The sequence below is a fragment of the Rhopilema esculentum genome, chromosome 9 (genome assembly GCF_057945365.1).
Source record: "Rhopilema esculentum isolate cy_ngs chromosome 9, ASM5794536v1, whole genome shotgun sequence".
In the NCBI taxonomy this organism is placed as follows: Eukaryota; Metazoa; Cnidaria; class Scyphozoa; order Rhizostomeae; family Rhizostomatidae; genus Rhopilema; species Rhopilema esculentum.
In genome coordinates, this window is record NC_142823.1 from 10,408,874 (window position 1) to 10,428,566 (window position 19,693).

The 19,693-nt window shown below is 36.5% G+C and overlaps 3 protein-coding genes and 1 non-coding gene across 12 annotated transcripts in view; 2 read left to right on the forward strand and 2 right to left on the reverse strand.

The window, feature by feature from the left end:
* Nucleotides 1–19,693, forward strand: part of LOC135689972 (uncharacterized) — a 259,196-nt gene that overhangs the window by 12,842 nt on the left and 226,661 nt on the right. The gene's annotated exons all lie outside the window — the stretch shown is intronic.
* Nucleotides 3,232–4,646, forward strand: LOC135689016 (uncharacterized). Its single transcript, XR_016144042.1, has 3 exons — nt 3,232–3,472; nt 3,967–4,218; nt 4,471–4,646. It is a non-coding gene; the product is annotated as an uncharacterized LOC135689016 (transcript).
* Nucleotides 4,819–6,968, reverse strand: LOC148959612 (uncharacterized). The gene is made up of 4 exons (XM_089110256.1): nt 6,835–6,968; nt 6,080–6,233; nt 5,658–5,855; nt 4,819–5,237 (listed from the first exon to the last, which is right to left on the reverse strand). Exons 2-4 carry the CDS (start codon nt 6,222–6,224, stop codon nt 5,110–5,112), a joined length of 471 nt encoding a protein of 156 aa, XP_088966382.1. The 5' UTR covers nt 6,225–6,233; nt 6,835–6,968; the 3' UTR covers nt 4,819–5,109.
* Nucleotides 7,683–19,460, reverse strand: LOC135694807 (uncharacterized). 8 transcript variants are annotated; one of them, XM_089110241.1, is made up of 5 exons: nt 17,732–19,460; nt 17,379–17,602; nt 9,880–17,182; nt 9,565–9,703; nt 7,784–7,922 (listed from the first exon to the last, which is right to left on the reverse strand). In XM_089110241.1, the coding sequence occupies exons 1-2, from the start codon at nt 17,858–17,860 to the stop codon at nt 17,417–17,419; spliced, it is 315 nt and encodes a 104-aa protein (XP_088966367.1). In that variant the 5' UTR covers nt 17,861–19,460; the 3' UTR covers nt 7,784–7,922; nt 9,565–9,703; nt 9,880–17,182; nt 17,379–17,416. The 8 variants fall into 8 exon arrangements, with proteins under 8 accessions (XP_088966361.1, XP_088966363.1, XP_088966362.1 ...); XM_089110239.1 differs by having other exon boundaries at nt 9,880–17,602; XM_089110238.1 differs by having other exon boundaries at nt 9,880–10,116; nt 11,203–19,460.

The following is a 19,693-nucleotide window of genomic DNA, read 5'->3' on the forward strand; positions in this document are numbered from 1 at the left end:
TTGACAATATTGCTATATTGCATGTTGTGAGATTGTTGTATTTTGCTAAAAAGGTATTTGCGTGCTGATGATTTTTGTTTTTTTCGCTTTCACATGACGTTTCTTATTTGGCCTAAAATCTTTCCAAGGCGTGTTTTGGTATGTTGATTCGTAAATTTATGTGTACCGTCGGATCCTGTATGCAACCAGGACAATAGAAGACAATGTAAATGAGGTTTGATAGTATCGTTGTAAATAAAATTTTATGTATATTTTTATGTAAATCCAAAATTGTTCAACGACGTTCACGTTTCCGCTTGTTGCCTGGTGTTTGGCCCTCTCTGGTTCCTTTGTATTTTATGTGTTTGTCCATAGTTAGCGTTTCTGCTCTCGATACAATACCAACGTACGCACCGGGATATCTTTTTCGGGCCATGTTTTTTATAGTTTTGTGTGAGATCATATTGCGATGACCTCATTGATTCGTGATGAGAGGCCAGTATGTTGCACATGGTCTTTGGGAACGTGCAACAAGCCTCTTGTTTTTGCAAATCCGACGAGAAGTCACTTCTGTAATAGACGTTGACCCCTGGGTAGAGAAAGTCGGATATCGACCTTTCTCTGTGTGTTGCTGAAATTCCTGGTGGTAGAAGCTACTTGCCAGGCTGTTAGATGTAAGAGCAATCAATTTGCCGTTCTGCTCTTGGTGTTCCCCACCATTATGCTGGCTGGGGAGTGTTTTTTCAGCCCTCTTTTTGAGAGGGGTGGAGGACAGTTGTCTTTTTTTGGTATCTTATAACCAGAGAGGCCTTGCCTGGTGTTCTTGGGTTTGCGTTTGCCACCTTTGATGGGTTCATTCTTGCCGGTGGTTTCCAGCACCATGTTGAGAAGTTATTTTGTGTTATCTGTGCAAGTAAAGGTATAACAATGTTATGAGATATGTTGTGTGATATTACTCTATATATACAGAAATATATACACACATATGAATATTTGTATAGAGGTTTCACCATTTGGATGATGTGTATACAAAACTTCTTGTTCTCGATAGTTTTTTGGACAACCAAACCTGTGTGGTCATGCCTTTACCCTAAAGGTGGGTCGTGCAATGTTTCATAGGTTGTACAATGTACCAATGTAATAGATATATAGTTACAGATATATATTTTTCTATGTGTACATTGCGTTTGCTTTATATGTACATGCATATATGTGCACCGACAGGTGTATGCTTTGCGGATTCTGGTAAAAATTACTATAAATATGATTTTTAGCTATATATGTAACGAGTATGATATAAAATACTGGTATGGAGTGCTAAACCACGTGAGGAGAACGAACATTATAGATGTAGATAGTTTGTAATTTGTAAAGTAGAAATGTGGTACCTTGCTTGGTGGTGGATGAATCCTGTGTGTCTTCTTTGTCCTTTGGAAGGTAGTTGCGGGCCATTATGAAGTGGTGATTTCGTAGATACTCTTGTATTATCTTAGCAAGCGCAGGCATAGAGCTTAAGGGTTGTTGTATGCTGATTTGTGGAGCATATGATTGATGGATCTTGTGGTTATTGTCATGTCAGGCATCCACAGTGATAATGTACGAATGGCAAACATGACTGATGAGGGCACCGCAGTAGACAATCCTAAAGCGTTCTCTCGTGGAAAGATCTTGGGTTCCACCAACGCAGCAATGTTTGTTTTAACCATACAAATAACAAGCTCAGCTTGTCAGAAAACTAAGAAAAAACGGTGTTTTACCAATCACAGCCTTGCTGTACTGGGAGTTGTCCCACAGCCCTGTGCCGAATGAGATCTGGGAGCCAGTATGCTATTGGAGTACTGTACACACATTAAAGAGGCGTGTATCAGCATAGGCATTCTATACTGTTCATTTTCTTTCATATAGATATATGTATCAGTGTTATACAGGCAAAACATTTAAGCGATAGTGTTTTTTCTAAATATCTATATAAATATATATATCATAGAGTTGAAGAAAATAAGACTACATGGTTTATCTCTACAAGCCTGTTTCGTGAGTAACTCACTCTTCAGGAGATGTTGATATACTGGAATATTCCTCGATAAATAGATAATACGGTACAGAAGGTGTTACATAATGTGTGAGGGTATACAAAAGGTGAATTAGAGGCGGTACATAAAGGGATTTAGGTGTTACATAATAGTGTTATGGCTGTCGATACCAGAGCACAAAGGACTCATAGTTTTGGAAGAGATGTTGCATTAGATAGCCAAATAAGTTGTTCACCAAGTTGGAAACATAGTGTATCTACCTTGTCCCACTCTAAAAGTGTGCCACACAGATCAACAATGCAGCCTAAAGGAAAGGTAAGCCATCTGGCACCAGTCCCTTCTTCAGCATTTCCAAAATCAGTATCAATAGCAGACCTTCTAGATGCAAGAAAAATTATCTATCCATCTAATTATTAAAAACAATGTCACACGCATGAAACTAGATCTGAGTGCTTATGATGTTGCTAAAAAGATTGCCAATCAATCCTGTTTCAGTATATTTGCATGAGATAGTAGTTTTCACAGTCGAATTATCAACATTTTATTGTTTCAGACCAAATACCAATATGTACAATTAATTTTCACAAAACAAAAAAAATGTTTAACAAAAATGCATTTTCTTAGACTCATTCATTATTATTGCGGAAAGTGGGTGTATGAAATGATACTTTGAGTGAAAAAACTGCTGAGAACTTGCAACCACATTAGTCAACAGTAGATTGTAGTAGCTGACTTAAGGACAATTACGTAAGGTGACATGACATGCCAGAAAACAGTCACAAAAAAGCACACAATGGAATGCAGCCAAATTGGACCGACAAAGAAGCAGAAACCTTGCACCAACAAGCTAACGTTCATTTTGAGGTAAAAAATAGGTCCAAAAGAGATCAGTGGAATATTATCCATGATTGCAGTTTAATCCTGTGAAAGTGCCTATCAGGTCAGCTCAAATTTTTTCCATAAACTGACTTAAATTAAGGCAAAGTATTAATTTTGGCAACTTTAAACATTTTTAACCATAACAGTCTTGATATACCCTCAAGAAAGGGGTTTGGAAATGCCACATTCTGGGTAATGTTGCGCAAAATGACTGGGTCGAGCAGAGTGTATGACGTACAATCCCGAATGATGCTGACTTCTGCCTCGTTTTGCAAGAACTCCCGCACTGGGCTAAAGATCAACACGTAGACGTTTACAAACTTGTCTTTTAAACTTAAACATGAGTTCCGACTCTGAGACTGACCAAAGCCGTTCTGAAAACGCGAGTTTAAGTAAATTTGAGGAAGAAGATGAGGAACTTGAATTTGTTGTAAGGGAAGGAAGGGCACATAGCAACGATGATGATATGGATAGGCCTTTTACCGGAGAACCTATGGCGGACACGAACTGGGTGCGACAGTATTATAATCGGAGAGAAGAGGAGAGACAGAGAAACGAAATTCTTTCGATGCGACTTAGCGGTTATTTAACGACTCAGTCATGGTGAGTAGCATATTATAATCTGTAAATCTTTGGCTAATTAGGCCTCACTCGCCAACGTTGCAACCGTGAGGTCGATTATTGTAGTTAGGTGACGCATTTATAATTATTTCTTTTAGTTATTAATACACAAATAAATTCGATATTAAATAGACTATATCATCAATTCCATCTGTTAAAGGGCACAGAGGGCAAAGTTCATTATTAGTACCTTCAATTTTTTCTACCCTCGAGGATTGTTTTTATCACTGGAATGTGTACAACGTTCCACATGGCATTAACACGAACCATATACAATTAAGCTTGAATTTTTTTAACTGAAAATAAATAAAAGCATGTTTATTCCTTTATGTTAAGTGATAACCTTCTTGCAATGTTTCACACGAAATAGCCTGTTATTCTCTATTTTTATCTATCTGTTTTTTTGATTTTGTTTTTCATCTTATACCAAATTGATACCTTTTTGAACATCTAGGTGTACATATACACTGTCATATAGAAAAGCTTTCAACTGCAAAGGAGTGCCAGTGCTGCAGAGAGCTAGAAGCTGTTGCCACGAGTTCGAGTGATGAAAGGGTGTTTGATGATGTTGATGAAGTCCCTCAATGCATCATTCAACATCCAGGTTTTCAGAAGTTTGTCTGGCAAAATGTTCATTAAGACACTTGGCAGACAAATATAGAACAAAAGAAAATGTCAAATACAGGAAAACTGGTACAGAGAATGGGTGGGTTTATTGATCACTTTCTTTATCTTGGACAAATCTTATATTGTTCAATTTGCTATTAGATTAAGATTTAATTTACCAAAACATTTGCTGCTATTTTAGAAAAAAAACTTTAAAATCATATGCAGTGTCCTGTTTTGCATAAATGCTATTGTTGTTTAAATACTGGTGCTTAGATTCAAATCACCAAAAATGTTTGCCCTTTAGAACTAGACAAGTGACTTTATCTGGAATTTTCTGTTCTTTCTGTAGGTTCTTCAGGGCAGTTGCCTATAGAGAATTTTCAAGGCTTGTCCATGGACGTTTAGGAAACAGACGTATTCCACTTCCAGCATGTGCTTACCACAAAATCAGGACACAGTTTCCAGGATAGGAGTTTAAGGGATTTGATGATGAAGACTAAAGGATAAATTGAGCTGCAAAAATTATACTTTGTTTTTATTACCTGCTTTCTCTAAGGACGTCAGCTGGAGAGCAAAGCCTTTTTTACCAAGTAGTCTATCATTCTAGAGAAAAAAATATCACAAAAGGTGTGATATTGCATCCCATATTTATATGTATGAAAAAGCCCCTGGCTTTTTGCTGGAGGAAGGTGGGCACTCTTAAATTGTTTTATATGTATATAAACATGCTACAAAATAATATTTGACTTGATACTTCAAACAATGGGTTATTTTAATTCCTTCAAATTTCTTAGAGGTGCATGGAAACCATAAGAATCATATATTGTAAGGTTGCAGACTGAAAAGGCTTACAATGATAATTTACAAATAAAATGTGGTACACAAGTAAACCTCAACCGGGATTTGGTATAAATTTGAAATTGATATCTAAATAGAAATGGTTAGCTTAACGATGTGGGCCAACTCACAGTGAGTCCTGAAAATTGGTTCAGTTATTTTTTGGGCAGTTAATGACATTTTTATGGCCTTTTAATGGATTTTTGCATAGTCTGCATCTGCGAACATCCTTTTGGAGGCTTGTTTGCTGTTGCTCCATCTGCTGCTGTACCTCCTCCACTAAAATCAGAATAAAATTGTAAATAGAAACCTCCTCAGCTTGTGAAAGAGACCAAATTAAGTGCTATTTTACATTCCGATTGACTAAGGAAATTACAAAAAAATGAAGATTTATCAACAAAGTCAAGAAAAATTGGGAATATCACATTCACCATTAGCTACTTCCCTGGTTATGTTGTCTACAGATTCGAATATTGAACGATAAAGAACAATTTGTAATCGAACTCTTGAGTTCGAGTGTGTTTTGATACAATTAAATGCCAGAATAGGTTTCTCAAATAGGAATTGGTGCCACATTTGAACTTTTCTTATGCTGGAAAAATGTATTTTGAGAAAATTTTTTATCTGAAATTGAAAAGTGTCATTTACATGAACTAGTCATTTATATGGGCTAACAGTTGCAATTCCTTTTTTACGAACCTGGTGTTGTTGGAGGAACTTCAACTGATACCATTGCCTTCCTTGCAAAATGCTTTTCAACAGCAATCGTGCTGCTTTCTTTTTCAAACACATCGTGCATTGGAGGTGGCACCATCTCTTTTAGCGCCCTGCTGGTTCCCTCTAGTGACCCATCAATGATGGAGTCCAGAAGAGTTTTGAATATCTCAGTTACATAATCTATATTTTATAAAAAATTAAATTAAAACAACTGATAGTAACACCCGAGTCAGGATTGAGTGAATTTCTTGAAGTATTTATTTTTTAAAAAAGGGCATTAGACTTCATTTTGTTTGCCTTAGCCTCTTCAAAATTTGAATCAAAGTAAATCTATGTATCTTTAAATAGGAAAACTTTTGTTTATATTTGCTTTTCAAGAAATAACAAAATTAATCTGTATTTACCAAAGTTCTGCTTAACACAGACATCCCTCACAGTTGCAATACCATTTTTAAATTTTGGATACACAATTTTAACTTGTGGTAAACCAGCGGCAATGGAAGTTCTCAGTTCATGTTTAAGGCCTGGTTCAAACGTCGTGCTTCTCATGTGCCGAACCTAACTCGAGAATTAAGTACATGAGGGGCGCGATGTTGGAATCAATTTGGTACGGCAGATTTAGTTAGGAGCGACAGATTTAGTTAGGAGCGATAGTTTGGATCGGCAGAGCTTGCCGAGCTGCACGGCTCCAGCACGGCACGGTTTCAAGCGTCGAACTTGTCATGTACTGAACTCAATGCATAATTATATTTAATTTATTTTCCTTCCCAGAATTCATTTCTTTCTTGGAGGGCGCATGCGTTTCAAACAAATATTTGAGATTGCGCGCCTTAACCAAGATACTTCATGTAGCAATCTTAAAACCCATTTGGCGCGACATAATTAAGTTTGACGTTTGAAACAGGAGTCGCGCTAAACACTCTCAAGTGTTGCTCCAAACAGAGTTAGGTTCGGCACATGAGAAGTGCGACATTTGAACCTGGCCTAAGGTTCCTGTTAAAATGTGTAGCTGCCAAAATATGTCTGTGGGAAAACATAAAACACTTTACAATAAGTGATATTTTTGAAAAGTAACCAAAACAGAAAACTTTTTAAATGGACAGTTCTGAATTTCAAACTTGAAATTTGCACTCTGTGCAAATTTTCCATATATATTTACCGTATGATCATTCCAGTAAAGCTGAAAGATGTCATTTTTGGTGCAAAGTGGTTGAAAACTGAGTGGAACCCTTCCAGGCAGCTTGTTTGTGAAAGAGGAGAAGCTTGCTTGACTCCACTCTGAAAAGACTTTTTGAAAAGAGCCTGTTTGAGCTTCACATAAACGTCAGAATCTGAGAATAACACAAAATACCAATGAGTGATAAGATATTTTAAATTTTGATGACAATGGGATTTTGGCATTTGATAGACAATGGAATTTTTGCATTTGATAGCTATTTTTGGCTGATGGGTTTATTCTGACTTTGGAAAATTTTGAAATGATCCAATTTCTCCCATGTTCACAGAAAATTTCCTTGAAGTTATATTTTCTGAAAGGTACCTTTAGTCAACCATTTTCTTCTATCTCTTCATCGTGGGCACATTTATGGAACAGTTGATTATCGAACTGCTGGTGTTTATTGACAATGTGGTGTACGAATGATGAAAATTTTGTGTCGAGGTAGCACTCCAATACAAGTGATTTTCACAGGGTTTTATCCAATCAGATAGTTCACCACAGTTTTTATTTTTGGTGATTTTCAGAAGTACTTTTCGAATTTCTGTAATTTAAGAACAACGTTTTACTAACATAATTTCATCCTCTTATACAATTTTAACTCAATGGCTTTTTAGAAGCTTATCGCCAGAAAATCACCACATTTAGTGTTAGATATGATTATAAAAGCAAGTATTATATGGAGAAGTTCATAATGTTAGTAAAAGGCAAAAACATGAAAATATTGTATAGTTTTAAAAAGCATTCATAGTAAAAAGTATCTTCAAGGACTGACGAAACAATGTCAGCTTTCAAACTTTACTCTTAGTATTTTCCGCTAGAGAAGAAATAATAAATTTACTTGCTTTTTTCAAATGCCAAAGATCAAAGTAATGTCTGATGTTAGGAAGCTGTTCCCTTATATGTTTTGTGATTGAGAGGTGTCTGTCTGATATGAATGTCGAAGGCTCAAGATTTCCTCTTTGGAGAAATGCCATGCAGCGCTTGAAACCTTCAAACTCCATACCAGCACTGTTACCAACTTCATTAAGCTGTTAAACATAAAATAATTTAAGTACCTACAATGATAGGAAGTATAAATTGTTTTCATCATTCATCTGATTGAATTTGAAGAATTTGGATATCAAATTGTACACTTACGTTCAAAAAGTATAAGGACACCCTTCGAAACTTCGAAGACATTTTATGCAACAAATTCGGAAAGACTTTTTTAAAATCTTTCTCATTAAAAAAGTACGGCAGTTATTTCCATGAAATTTTCACAAGACATTGTTGATATTTTGAAGCCTTTCATGTACGCCAAAAAATTAAAAATACATCTACCATAAAATTTCTATAGGTCTCGAGACGAAAACATGGAAGCTCTGAAAACTCAAGAACTGAGTTAAGAGAATCGCTTACAAATTGCTTTCTACTATAATAAAGTAAATCGATTTTGCGATATTGCATCAATTCTCGGCTGCTCAATGAGTGCAGCTTTTCTGGTGTGTAAAAAGTTTTTCCGTACAAGAACAGAAAAAAAATTTACCAAGGGTTGGCAGACCGAAGAAGTTTACGACGCCGAGGGACGACAGTTCTTTACTGAGGGAACTGCGAAGTAATAGGTTTGAATCCTTACCAGACATCGTGTTGTCATGTAAAAAGAAGCTAAATAATGGAACATAAGCAAAAACATGGCTATAAAGTTATGAAAAATACAAATTTTCCAGCGTTATAAGAAAAACAAATGCTCTCTCAAAGTTAAAATTAATCATCGACGATGAGTTCAATGGCTTCTCCTTGAATGTTACGCAATTTTAAAAGTAGCTTGAATAAATGCAATAATTTAATAAAATTGTAGCATTTTCGTCGATGAAGTAAACTTTTTTTAAGCTTAAAAGTTTGATTTTATAATTTCTTTGATAATTTTTTTTGATATTCAAACGTGAAAAGAAAAAGTTATATTTGTTTGGACAGCTCTAAAATTTTTGAAAGGTCATGTGACTTTGCCATTGTTAGGCCATACAACCCTTCTGCATATTTTGTTGTTATAATCAGGAAAATCAGGAGAATCCTTTGTTTTCTTGGTTATGCTTCATAAGTTGAAGCATTTTCCTAACTTGTTATTCCATTTTGGGGAAACGTAGGCCTAGATTATTTGTAGAAAGACTGCCCAAATCTGAAAAAGTTTCCGTTGCAAAACCCAATCCAACGGAACGCCATAATTCGTTTATCGAATTCGTCCCAATACTTTTTGAACGTAAGTGTATTTTCCAAATGTTATAATGGATAGTTCCACAACAAATTGATAAAACTTGAAGTCGAACTTGAAGTTCTTATGAGAATGGGTATAAGGAATTGTTTCTTTATCTTCACTTTATCTCTGCTGTGATGAGCTTAAGAGCTTCCTGCTATAGAATAATTTATCATGGAAAAGAAAATGATTAATTTTGACCATCCATAATTATTTATAATACTCACTTTCTGATGCTTAAAGAATGTATACAGTGAGATACACGCAAGTCCCATATGGGAAAAGACTCTAAAAACTTTACTGGCTGATCCACCAGCAACAAGAATAGCAAAACACAACAACAGGTTTACAGCTGGAATGTTTGTTCCACTAATCTCTGGTTGGCTTCTCCAAACATTGATCCTTTTAGGGCAGAGAAAATTTTTGCATATTGTTTTTACCTCTAACATTGTTCCAACTTCTCTTGAACGAATTTGTGGGGAATCTTCCTTGCAAACAGGGCAAAATTTGAAAAGGAGAAGGATTTGCATCAAGAAAACAATGTACTTTGGATGCCTCCTGACATCTGTTTCAATTTCACTGCAAAATAACAAGATATGAGTATTCATATACAAGGTTTTTATTCTCCAGGTAGTTAATTGGGAGTCTCAAAATAAAACTTTGCAAAATTCAGCTTAAAATGTATCTGATTCACCTCTGTTTGTAAAACAGCAAGTTCTATCCTTCATCATATCAAAATGGTAAACTGTGCTTACCATGATACCCTGTAGAAGGAAGAAAAATTGCCTTGTATTTGGTTTTTACTGAACTAGCTGTAAACTGATCCATATTTTCTTCTATATCATAATCATCATCACAATCATCAACCTCATTATCACCATCATCTGAATCATCATCACATGAAAAAACTTCCATTGATTTGTCTGCTTGTTCATCCTCTTTCCCAACTTTGTTGATATTGCCCTGATCTCCAATATTGTCTAGCTGTTCAACTAAAATGTAAAATTCTTTTAAGTAACTATCAACCATTTGTAACAGACAAAGATAAATATTGTGTGTGTTCTGTAATGTTAGTCCTAAAGAATATAAATTGATAGAAAAAGTTCAATTATAACTGTTTCTCTTTATAGATGGTGGTAATCAAATGAGGCTTCTTGAAATATTAATTGTAGGAGTATACTGGAGGGTAATTAAGGAATTTTTAAAAAACTATTGTTTTAACAATTTTTATCATTTCTTTGTAAAAATATAAAAGTTACAAAATTTGATACTGACCACTTATTTTGTCTAGTTCAATGTTAAGTTTTTTGGCTTCTAATGCAACACCACAATTAGGGAAAGTAATCAATACAAGCAATAATGATTGTATTCAATAAATTGTAAATATCTTGCTGAATTACATGAGTTTGAATGAATCAAAAAATTGACAATATATGTGAAATCAATAGTTAGTCATCTTGTTCAGGTTGCTATAACTTTAACAGGTGTAGAAACACTGCAATGTATTTTAGTGTACCTCTGGAAAATTGAAACTAGCATCAATGAAATACATATTAGTCTTGTTTTTCCTATGGCTTTGTTTTGCCATCATTAAGTATTTTAATTGACTAAAGTCAAACTTACAGCACTATAGCAAAAAATGTTTGAAATAGCGTTGAAGCTTCATCGTTTCATTTTTCTGAGTGTTTCCTACCTTGTATGCAAAGAGCAGACTTTAACCATATCTTATTCTGTTATGCAGCAACAATACCAAAGAAACCTTTTAGGTCACCCAATTAGATGGTTAATGAGCAGTAATTATATATATGTACCCTTTCATAACAAACATTAACAGCTTGTCAAGAGGTGCAAAGATGAACAGATTAACAAGGAAAACCAAACAGCACAGCACAAATGCACATCAAACCATTTCATATTGGTTTGTTGGTCTGTATTGGCTAACTGGCACATAATGTTTACATTATATTTTTAGGCCATGTATAACCACCTTCCTGATCTACTCATGCTTTGCTCTAGGGCCATTTAATAAAACTGCAATTAAATGGAAAAATGGGTTCCACAAACAGTGAATATCTTACCTACTGATATTGATAATTGCTTCCTGATCTCAGAATTCTTGTTGAATTCCAACATCCAACCATCGATGTATTCCCACTTTTGCGTGGTCGGCTGTTAGCCGAGGACCTCACGCCCCTGCCCACTTTTTTGACCCACGCGATTTAACCTGCGTTTCATCAACCTGCATGACCTGTGTGTTCAAGTTCACCATGTGCACACTTTTTGTACGACTGATTCGGATGTTCATCATGTTTTTGCAGTATGACGCATCAAGGATCTCCACTTTGCAACAATCAACTAACCAAAGCCTTGCTTGGTAGAAAGGGCACACCAATAAAGATGCTTGCGTATTCCCTTGAGCCAAAATTTCAGTACTTCAAAGCCTTTTTCCTTGATGCCTTTCAAGATCTTCTTTGTGAGACCTTTGCAGACATGCCACAAATCATTGAAATGGGAGGTTTCAGGCTGTGATTCACGAATTCACTTTGCAATTCCTTTGTGCTCATCACTTATGAATGATGTTATTGTCAAACCAGCATTCTTTATAAACTGAAAGCAACGTTTGGCTCCATCAAGTTCCATTGCGTTACTTGACCCTGATTCATTTGCCTTAAAATTAAAAGGTTTCATTTCAGAGTCTTGAAATTCTTTGTTGCAGAAAGCTTCATCATAGGGCATGAAACAGGTTCTTAGATATGTATAGTGGGTTATCCTGTTTTAGAAATTTAGTATCTTTACAAACATTTACTATTTTTGATATCCTCTGGTCCATCAAATAGCTCAAAATAATTTGAAATCAAAGGGAATAGACATTGCTATATCACCTAGCCACTAAGAATAGGCTAGAGAAAACACCTAATGATCCCAATGTTTTGTTTGCTCCACAATGAAAGAGCACATTGTGAAGTTATCGTGTAGATAATATTTTTCTCATGGCCTAGGCCAGCTTTTAACCTGTTAAGTTGTCCATTCCTCTTAAGTTGCATGCAAATCACAAATGCCACTGCCATCTTTAATATGATGGTTACTTCTTTTGTGTTTGGTTGATACATTTTCTCTATCATTCAGTTGTTTAATCTGTGTGATGCATTGAATCTCTACCAAGTGCTGTATAAATCCTCTAAAACACTTTAAAATGGCAATAGCAGATTTATCTGTTTTCACACAAAATTGACAATTATACTTACAGTACTTAACTTTTTGGGTCGCTGTGAATAGAATTGAAAAAATATCTAAAACAAACACATGAAACAGAAACAAGGACTGTGAAAAATTGCTCACCTAAAGCAGTTCAAAATGGACCAGTTTGAAGATGGAATTTGAAAACAATATTTAGCATTTAGCATATAGACACCATATTTAGCATTGTGACCCATAGAATCAAACCTTCCATCTCCAGACCATTGTGCATTCTTGACCCCTCTCAATTTTTCAAGCAATCCCAATGGTGGAGCACTGATGGGAAGAGGAATTTCTTCTGATGATAAAAAAGGTCCTTGCAGAAATGGCTGACAGCCCCATGTGTCTAAACATCAACACAGCCTGTCTTATTCTCACACCTGATGTCAAGATGCCAAAACTCAGCATTACATTGCCTGCAGGATATTTTCCAAAGAGTGAAACATACTGTATTTTCTATTTTGTTTTGCCTGAATCTGGAGCTGAATGGCTTGTGTTGTTTTGCCTGATACTGGATCTTTTCAGACTGTAACTTACATTAAAGGAGAACTGAGATGCAGCATAGCGGACAAATATTGATTGGTTGTTGGCGAGATCCCCTTCTTGAAATCCTCCAGGCAATACACCAATCACGTTGCGAGAATCAACCTCAGAAGGCCAAATTTTAGCATTTTAACCACCTCTCGATTAAAAAACCCCGTGTAAAATTTGCTAGCATATTTTGGTTATTTTTTTCAACTAAACTACTCTTGAATCTTATATCTAAAAATCTACCCCAAACATTTGCTCAATCTTTCTCGGTTGAAGAATTACCGCTATTCAATTACAGTGCAAGTTGTACTTACCACTCCCTTGACATTATCCGCCCTCTTTGTTAAAATTTCTGTTTTCTTGCCAATATAACCACAAATTATACCAATTTTTGGAAATAAGATGCTTTTGCATTTGCCACTGGACTAGAATTTGATCAATGGCAACAATCAATGGCTCTTTTCATACTGGTTCATCTTTGACCTCGTGGTGTGGCCCTCATGGTACGGTTTGTGAAGAAGAAAAAGAATTTGTTTAAAACTGAAGTAAGCTCAATGGTTTGCAGTGCGACAACAATCAACATTTTCATTTTGATTTGATGTCCTAGCATGATGCAGGATTGGTGCTGGTGGTCAATTCGCATCTACCATCATGTTTTGTTTCGTACGGCATATGCAGTCTTTTAAATGTTCGAAGGTAAAATTTGTCTTGCTGAAATTGCCCAGCTATTGAACTAAATTCACATTCGTTTATGCTATCTAATTTTTTACTTTTGTTGCCTATAATTCGCGCATCAACCTAATCAATTACTTTTACAAATATAATGTAACCTGTTGAATTCAAACAAATCAATTTTGTTGGACTTGCATGCACCAAGCAAATATCTTATATAATAAGCTGATTACTATATAGCGATGTATCGCGATTGCTGATTACTATGCAGCGATGTACTTATTTTAATTTTACAAGTTTATTTGAATCTTTTTTCTTCTAACCGATTAACTTATTTCGAATCGTCATGCATGTTCCAAGCAAACACCTTACTTCATTAAACTTTTTTGACAGAATTCAAGAACATCAAAACTAGATGTCCAATATTAATCACAACAGTTGAAGTTCTTAATTCTGTATTTCCTTGAAAGAACACAAAATAAAAATTGAAAACAAACTATTCTGTAGAAGTTGCACCACAAACATAGATTTTTGAAATAAGGTTTTGAAGATGCTCAAAATTGAGATCTTGAAATTATTTGCCTTGAGAAAAGATAATCCAGGGTAGGTGCTTTTGGAGTTTTGTGTTCTCCAGAGGAAATGTAGTGATTTTTTAAGTTCGACATAGGATGTATGGCCCAGGAATCAGACCCCAGATGCATATTTTTTGCTGTAGTTGCAGGCATGATTCTTTGATGGTTGTAAAGCCATTAAAGCTCTTTGTGCTGTTTTATCCTCACATCCATTGTCATCGGCAGATTCCTTTGGAACTTTTTTGTCTCCAACATTGAAAATTGATCTAGCTGCTGCATTGGACAGTGATTTGATGGCACTTTCGAGTTCAGCTATGCAAAGTAGGAATTTATTTTCATTTCCATAACCCAAACATTCAGTATGGTATGAGTGGCCACATTCTGCTTTTTTGATCCTTTCTTGGTCTTTTTTCACTGCTGGCAGCTCTAAAGTTGACCCTGGAGTGAGATTTAGTGCTTGGCAGAAAACAACTTTGAATGTCGCACCCATTGTGAATTGACAAATTGCCAACATGACTGCAGTTTCTAATGTTTTTCTTCCAACAAAGGTTGTTTTTGGGCAAGGTGTGCAGTGACTCATTTGGATTCTTTCAATAGACTGTCATCTGATAATCGCTGAAAGATTGGAACCAGTTTCTTGCCAACTTCTGTGGGTCTCATGTTCACTATGCTTACCTGGTGTTTCTTTTTTAGCCAAAGCTCTTTGCCAGAAACACCAGGAGCTTGATCCAGGAGGGCAATGAACATGTTTAGGCAAATCATCTGTTGATGAAAGATGCAGCAGAATGGCCATGATGCCCTTTTCTAGGAGTGGAATATCCCCAGCATGATTTTTTATGGCCCGCCTATAATAATTTTGGATCTTCAGCATCTTTTCTTGAGTCAGTTTACCTTTTCCAGAAACGGGCTGTTTTTGTGCTTTTGACTCAGCTACCAGATTTCTCAAGGCAGATCCCATTCTCTTTGATACATGATTAATGCGATCTTCCTTTCCTATTTTGACATCTGGGCCATATGGAGCTAGTTCTCTAACAGCAGAAAATGGCTTGCTGTCACCATCACAAAGCATAGTGGTATATCTGAATTTATATTTTTGCACTGACCTTGATCACAGATTTTTTGCCCAAGCCTCTTCCATCGCATCAGCTGTTGCATCAAAGTTTTTGGGACAATTTTTGAGTGCTTCTCTTTCCAATCGCCAGATATTTCCTGGCCTTCTAAGGCCTTACACTTGAAGCAGAAATTGGAGAGCACTTCAAAATCTATGGGTAATCCAGTCAACATGTCTAGTGACATGTCACTTGTGACGTCAACCAAGAATTTAAATAACTCCTGGCGATAATCTTGTTTCCGCTTTGGGAAATTCCAGAGTCCTAGCTGTGATGTAATTGACGGATAAAAGTGAAATATTAGAAAAACGACGAATCTATGAAGAAAACTTTCTCCAGATTTGAAGTCAGCGACAAATTTTTCATAGATTAAGCCAAAGTTATTTTTGCGTGTCAGTTCTCCTTTAAGTCGTATATTAAATGATGAAACTGCAGTACAGTTTCTGTGGAAATTATTTTCAGCCTAATCACAATCAAAGATATTGTATTATCTACTTTGTGACAGCTCCTCTATATCCGCAACCCTGGTGTAACAGGACCAATCATATTGTAAACTGTAATCACGTGATATGTCAATTATAATTAATAGAGGTATATAAATCGAGAGGTTGGAAAGAAGAGGAGAGTGGGATTTTGATTTGAATACAGAAGAAAGTGGTGTTCTCTTTTCTCAACACTCTGCCCTTACGACCTGTCACAACTGGTGGAGGACCCGGTCAGTGACCAATACGATTTACGTCCACCCGAGGATGCCCTCGCTGACACACCACAGGATGAAACGATAACAGAAACCCCTGAAAACGAACTGACTCGTTTAGCATACCATTTTGGACGTTATTTATAGCTCCAGCCATCTAAATCATCTATTTCATCAGAAGCTTGTAAGTATATCTATCAACAGCTTCCAGATGCACAAGAGATCCTGTCTCGTCATGGGAAATTTCGAGGTTTAACTAACTCTTGCCCCTATCTTTCTTTAAATGGTAGCTCCCAGGGAGGAACTTATATTCTCACCCTTAACCAAGAGTTATTCAATTGTGTATGTCGTAATTAGAATTTAAAAAAAAAAGAAAACAAAAAAATTTTGAATCATGAACATTCAAGGACACGTCAGTATCGTAATTGTACAATTTATATATATCTATATTAATTTTCTTATTCCTTGTCATTAGTAGCCTTCTCTATTTCGTAATCAAAAAAAAAAATTTTCTTACAAAATTTTTTTTGCTAAGGGGGAGTAGGATGTAACAGGACCAATCATATTGTAAACTATAATCACGTGATATGTCAATTATAATTAATAGAGGTATATAAATCGAGAGATTGGAAAGAAGAGGAGAATGGGATTTTTGATTTGAATACAGAAGAAAGTGGTGTTCTCTTTTCTCAACGCTCTGCCGTTACGACCTGTCACACTACCCTAACTTTCAATATTCGGGGTCTGTGAATTACAACATAGACAAAATTTTTATATTTGTGGCAAAAATGCCTTGCATTGACTTCACATGAAATGCAGTGTGACCCTGAAGTTGCAAATCATATAATATATGTTTTGGTAATATTTAAAAACTTAAAAAGATCAAGAAGCTCAAGCTGAGACCATTCAAAAACATTGCAGTGGTCCAAGAAATAAATAACAATATTAGGGTCACCAAAACATTAGACTTTACATTAGACGCTAAAATCGATTTTCAAAGCAATCAATTTTTACCTTACAAGATTTCTTGAAACACTGACCATTACCATTTACCTTTGGTGTCTGTGGAGTCAGCTGATTCTTCCAAAGTTGGCCAGTCTTCCTCATCCTCATTTTCCAGGCTCAGGTCTTGACAGACATAAGCTTCATCAAGCCCATTGTCATCGGAACCATTATCCATTAAATAACCTGAAAGGCTACTTGCATCAATGTCTTCAGGAATAACATCCGTGTTTGTAAGCTTGCAAGAAAAGTGAGTAATGTCATTGTGGGTGTAATGTTACTTTGGTTTACAAATCTTAAGCAAAAAAGCTCCAGGGGTCAGAAGTTGTATGTGGAATGCACAGAAGTAACCAAGAGAAGGGTAACACTGAGTGTACTCTGACCAATGTCAAACAGAAACACAAAACCAGTTTTAAGGGAAAAGAAAGAAATACCTGCTCAATTTCTGCATACAGCTATGTCCTCTTCTTCTTCAACTTGCTGACCTTTTTTGCAGATATACTATTTTAGCTTTATGAAACTTGCAGTTCTCACAAGCAATATTGCTTTTGACTCGGTTATCCAATTCTTTATTATCATCTGCTTGTTCTACATCATCACCAATGTCTGATGTCATCGTTTCGATAGATTTTGAGGTTATAATAGCATTTCGAACAATCTGCAAAGAAAAAAGTGTAGACAATCAAAATAACAACTCAAAACAAATGAGTTTTACGATGGACATTGGTCTGAAAGTGAAAGAACAACAAACCAGGAAGTAGGCCAGAGGATCTGAATCTTTGCTCACCTGTCTTTGATCTCGATCTGACATTTCTTCTGCTATCTTCGGAGCTTCGTTTGCTACATGAACCGTTGGTACTGCATCAGGCTTGAGAAAAGACTTAACTCCGAGCTGAAAAGCTATACATCTTCGCATTGTGAAGGAAGATTCCTCAAAATGACTCCCACACAAAATTGATGTCTTCAAAGGGACCCAGCCTGGTCAATAATGCTGCACAAATTGGACCCACATCTGATGTCTCCCGTTGTCTATTTCTTTATCGGGAAAAAATGAACTGACACCCCATCAGTATACTGACTATTTCCACAGCTGACACAGCGCTTTCCTCATCAGCTCTGTTTCTCCACTTTACTCTCCATGTTGAAGTTGTTGTGATGAAGTTAGGATAGCATGCCCCATTGTTCTTTGAAATTCGTGTTCTACTTTCTACATCATCAGGCACCTAGATAAATTTGCTTGTGATCTGCCAAAATGACCGACTTTGACGGGCCATAAAAATATTTCTACTCCACTGAATTGAAATCGGTTTTCAGTATGGTAATCAGCGCATACAGATGTCTTGGAAAATGAAGAAAAAAATTTCAATTTCGTTGCAGTAGCACTTTAAGAATTTGGAAGTACACCCCATTCCTCCAGCTTTTTCCATTTCAACTTGCTTGAATGCTGCTTGCTGATCAGCGATTGCTGCATCGAAAAGTTCCCTTATCTCATCAAGAATATGGGGGTTGTTGAGGGGGCCAAAAGGACTTGTCGCAGCTAGTCGCTGGCTTGGTAGTTTCCTGACTGCTGGGTGGAGTTGTTGGCTGTGATCCTTCATGGCATGGTACAGGGGTGGGCATTTGAACAAAATCAGCGATGGTACCAACAAATGGAGCTTTGTAGGTGGGAAGCACTGGCATCTCGGCGATGAGTAGATGACTGCAAAAGAGCAGGACTGCGACTATGTGAGCGAGAACGAGAGTATGTGCGAGAACGTGGCTGGAATCGTCCTTGATTGACAAGTGTAGCCAGTTGAGTTGTTAGGCTGTAAACTTGGTTGCGGAGGTGGTGGATTTCCATTGCTACGAAGGAGTCGACTGGAGATGGCGAGATACTGGCGATGGATGGCTGTGGAGGAGCAACTTCAAGAATTTTGTCTGCTAGGAGGGCAAGCTCACCAAGTTGGCGGTGTCAGGGGTTGATGCCAAAATGATTTGGATACTTTGTGGCAATCGTTGCAGGAAAAGTCCCTTTAAAATGCTGTTTTCCAAGTTATTATCACCAAGCAACTGACCCATTTTGTTGAGGAGTTGAGAAGGTTTTCTGTCACCCAGTTCTTCAAATATCAACAATTGGTCAAAGCGCTTTGGTTCAGAGCCCAAGGTTTGTTTGATGAGTTCTGACTTCAAAACATAGTAAGGGGTCAGAAATTGTGCTTCGACTTGAGCAAACCAGACAATCGGATCGTTAGCCCAGTATTTCAAACCAAAAGCTTGAACAGTAGGCGATGTAGCAGAAGCAGTCGATGTTGATGTGGATGCAGCGGCAGTGGATGGTGAATCGTTGTTCATGGTGATGTTGAAATGGCAATGCAAATGGCGTGAAATGGATGGGCAAATAACACCAAATATGAACAAGTAAGAATCCAAGAATAAACAGCGAAAAAATTGAAGTAAACAGCAAACAATGTTGTGGTCATCAATTTAATAGGTCAAATTGTGGCTGTGCATGAATAATGACATATTAATAAATTAGTTGTAATTGTACGATCTCACCAATCTTTATCTTTATAATTAAAAAATTAAACAAACCTTGGTGTAGTTTGATGTAGATTATTTTCCATACCTAGAACCAAACGACGTGGGATTTATACGAGCAACGCGCGGCGTTCGACCTGATTCAAAGACATTCCAGTGGAGCCTGCCAGTCCTGAAAATGAACACTAGAAAAAGGGGAAAATACATAATTATTTGGGTCGGGTGGGCGTAT

What these genes read in the sequence shown, in the direction of transcription:
- LOC148959612 (XM_089110256.1), bottom strand. Translation starts at nt 6,224, where the DNA reads ATGAGAAGCACGACGTTTGAACCAGGCCTTAAACATGAACTGAGAACT. An exon ending in CTGTGTTAAGCAGAACTTTG is followed by an intron (nt 5,856 to 6,079) that starts GTAAATACAGAT and finishes TATAAAATATAG; the next exon opens with ATTATGTAACTGAGATATTC. An exon ending in AGTTCCTCCAACAACACCAG is followed by an intron (nt 5,238 to 5,657) that starts GTTCGTAAAAAA and finishes TTCTGATTTTAG; the next exon opens with TGGAGGAGGTACAGCAGCAG.
- LOC135694807 (XM_089110235.1), bottom strand. Translation starts at nt 9,732, where the DNA reads ATGAATACTCATATCTTGTTATTTTGCAGTGAAATTGAAACAGATGTC. An exon ending in CATTCTTTAAGCATCAGAAA is followed by an intron (nt 7,923 to 9,351) that starts GTGAGTATTATA and finishes TATGTTTAACAG; the next exon opens with CTTAATGAAGTTGGTAACAG.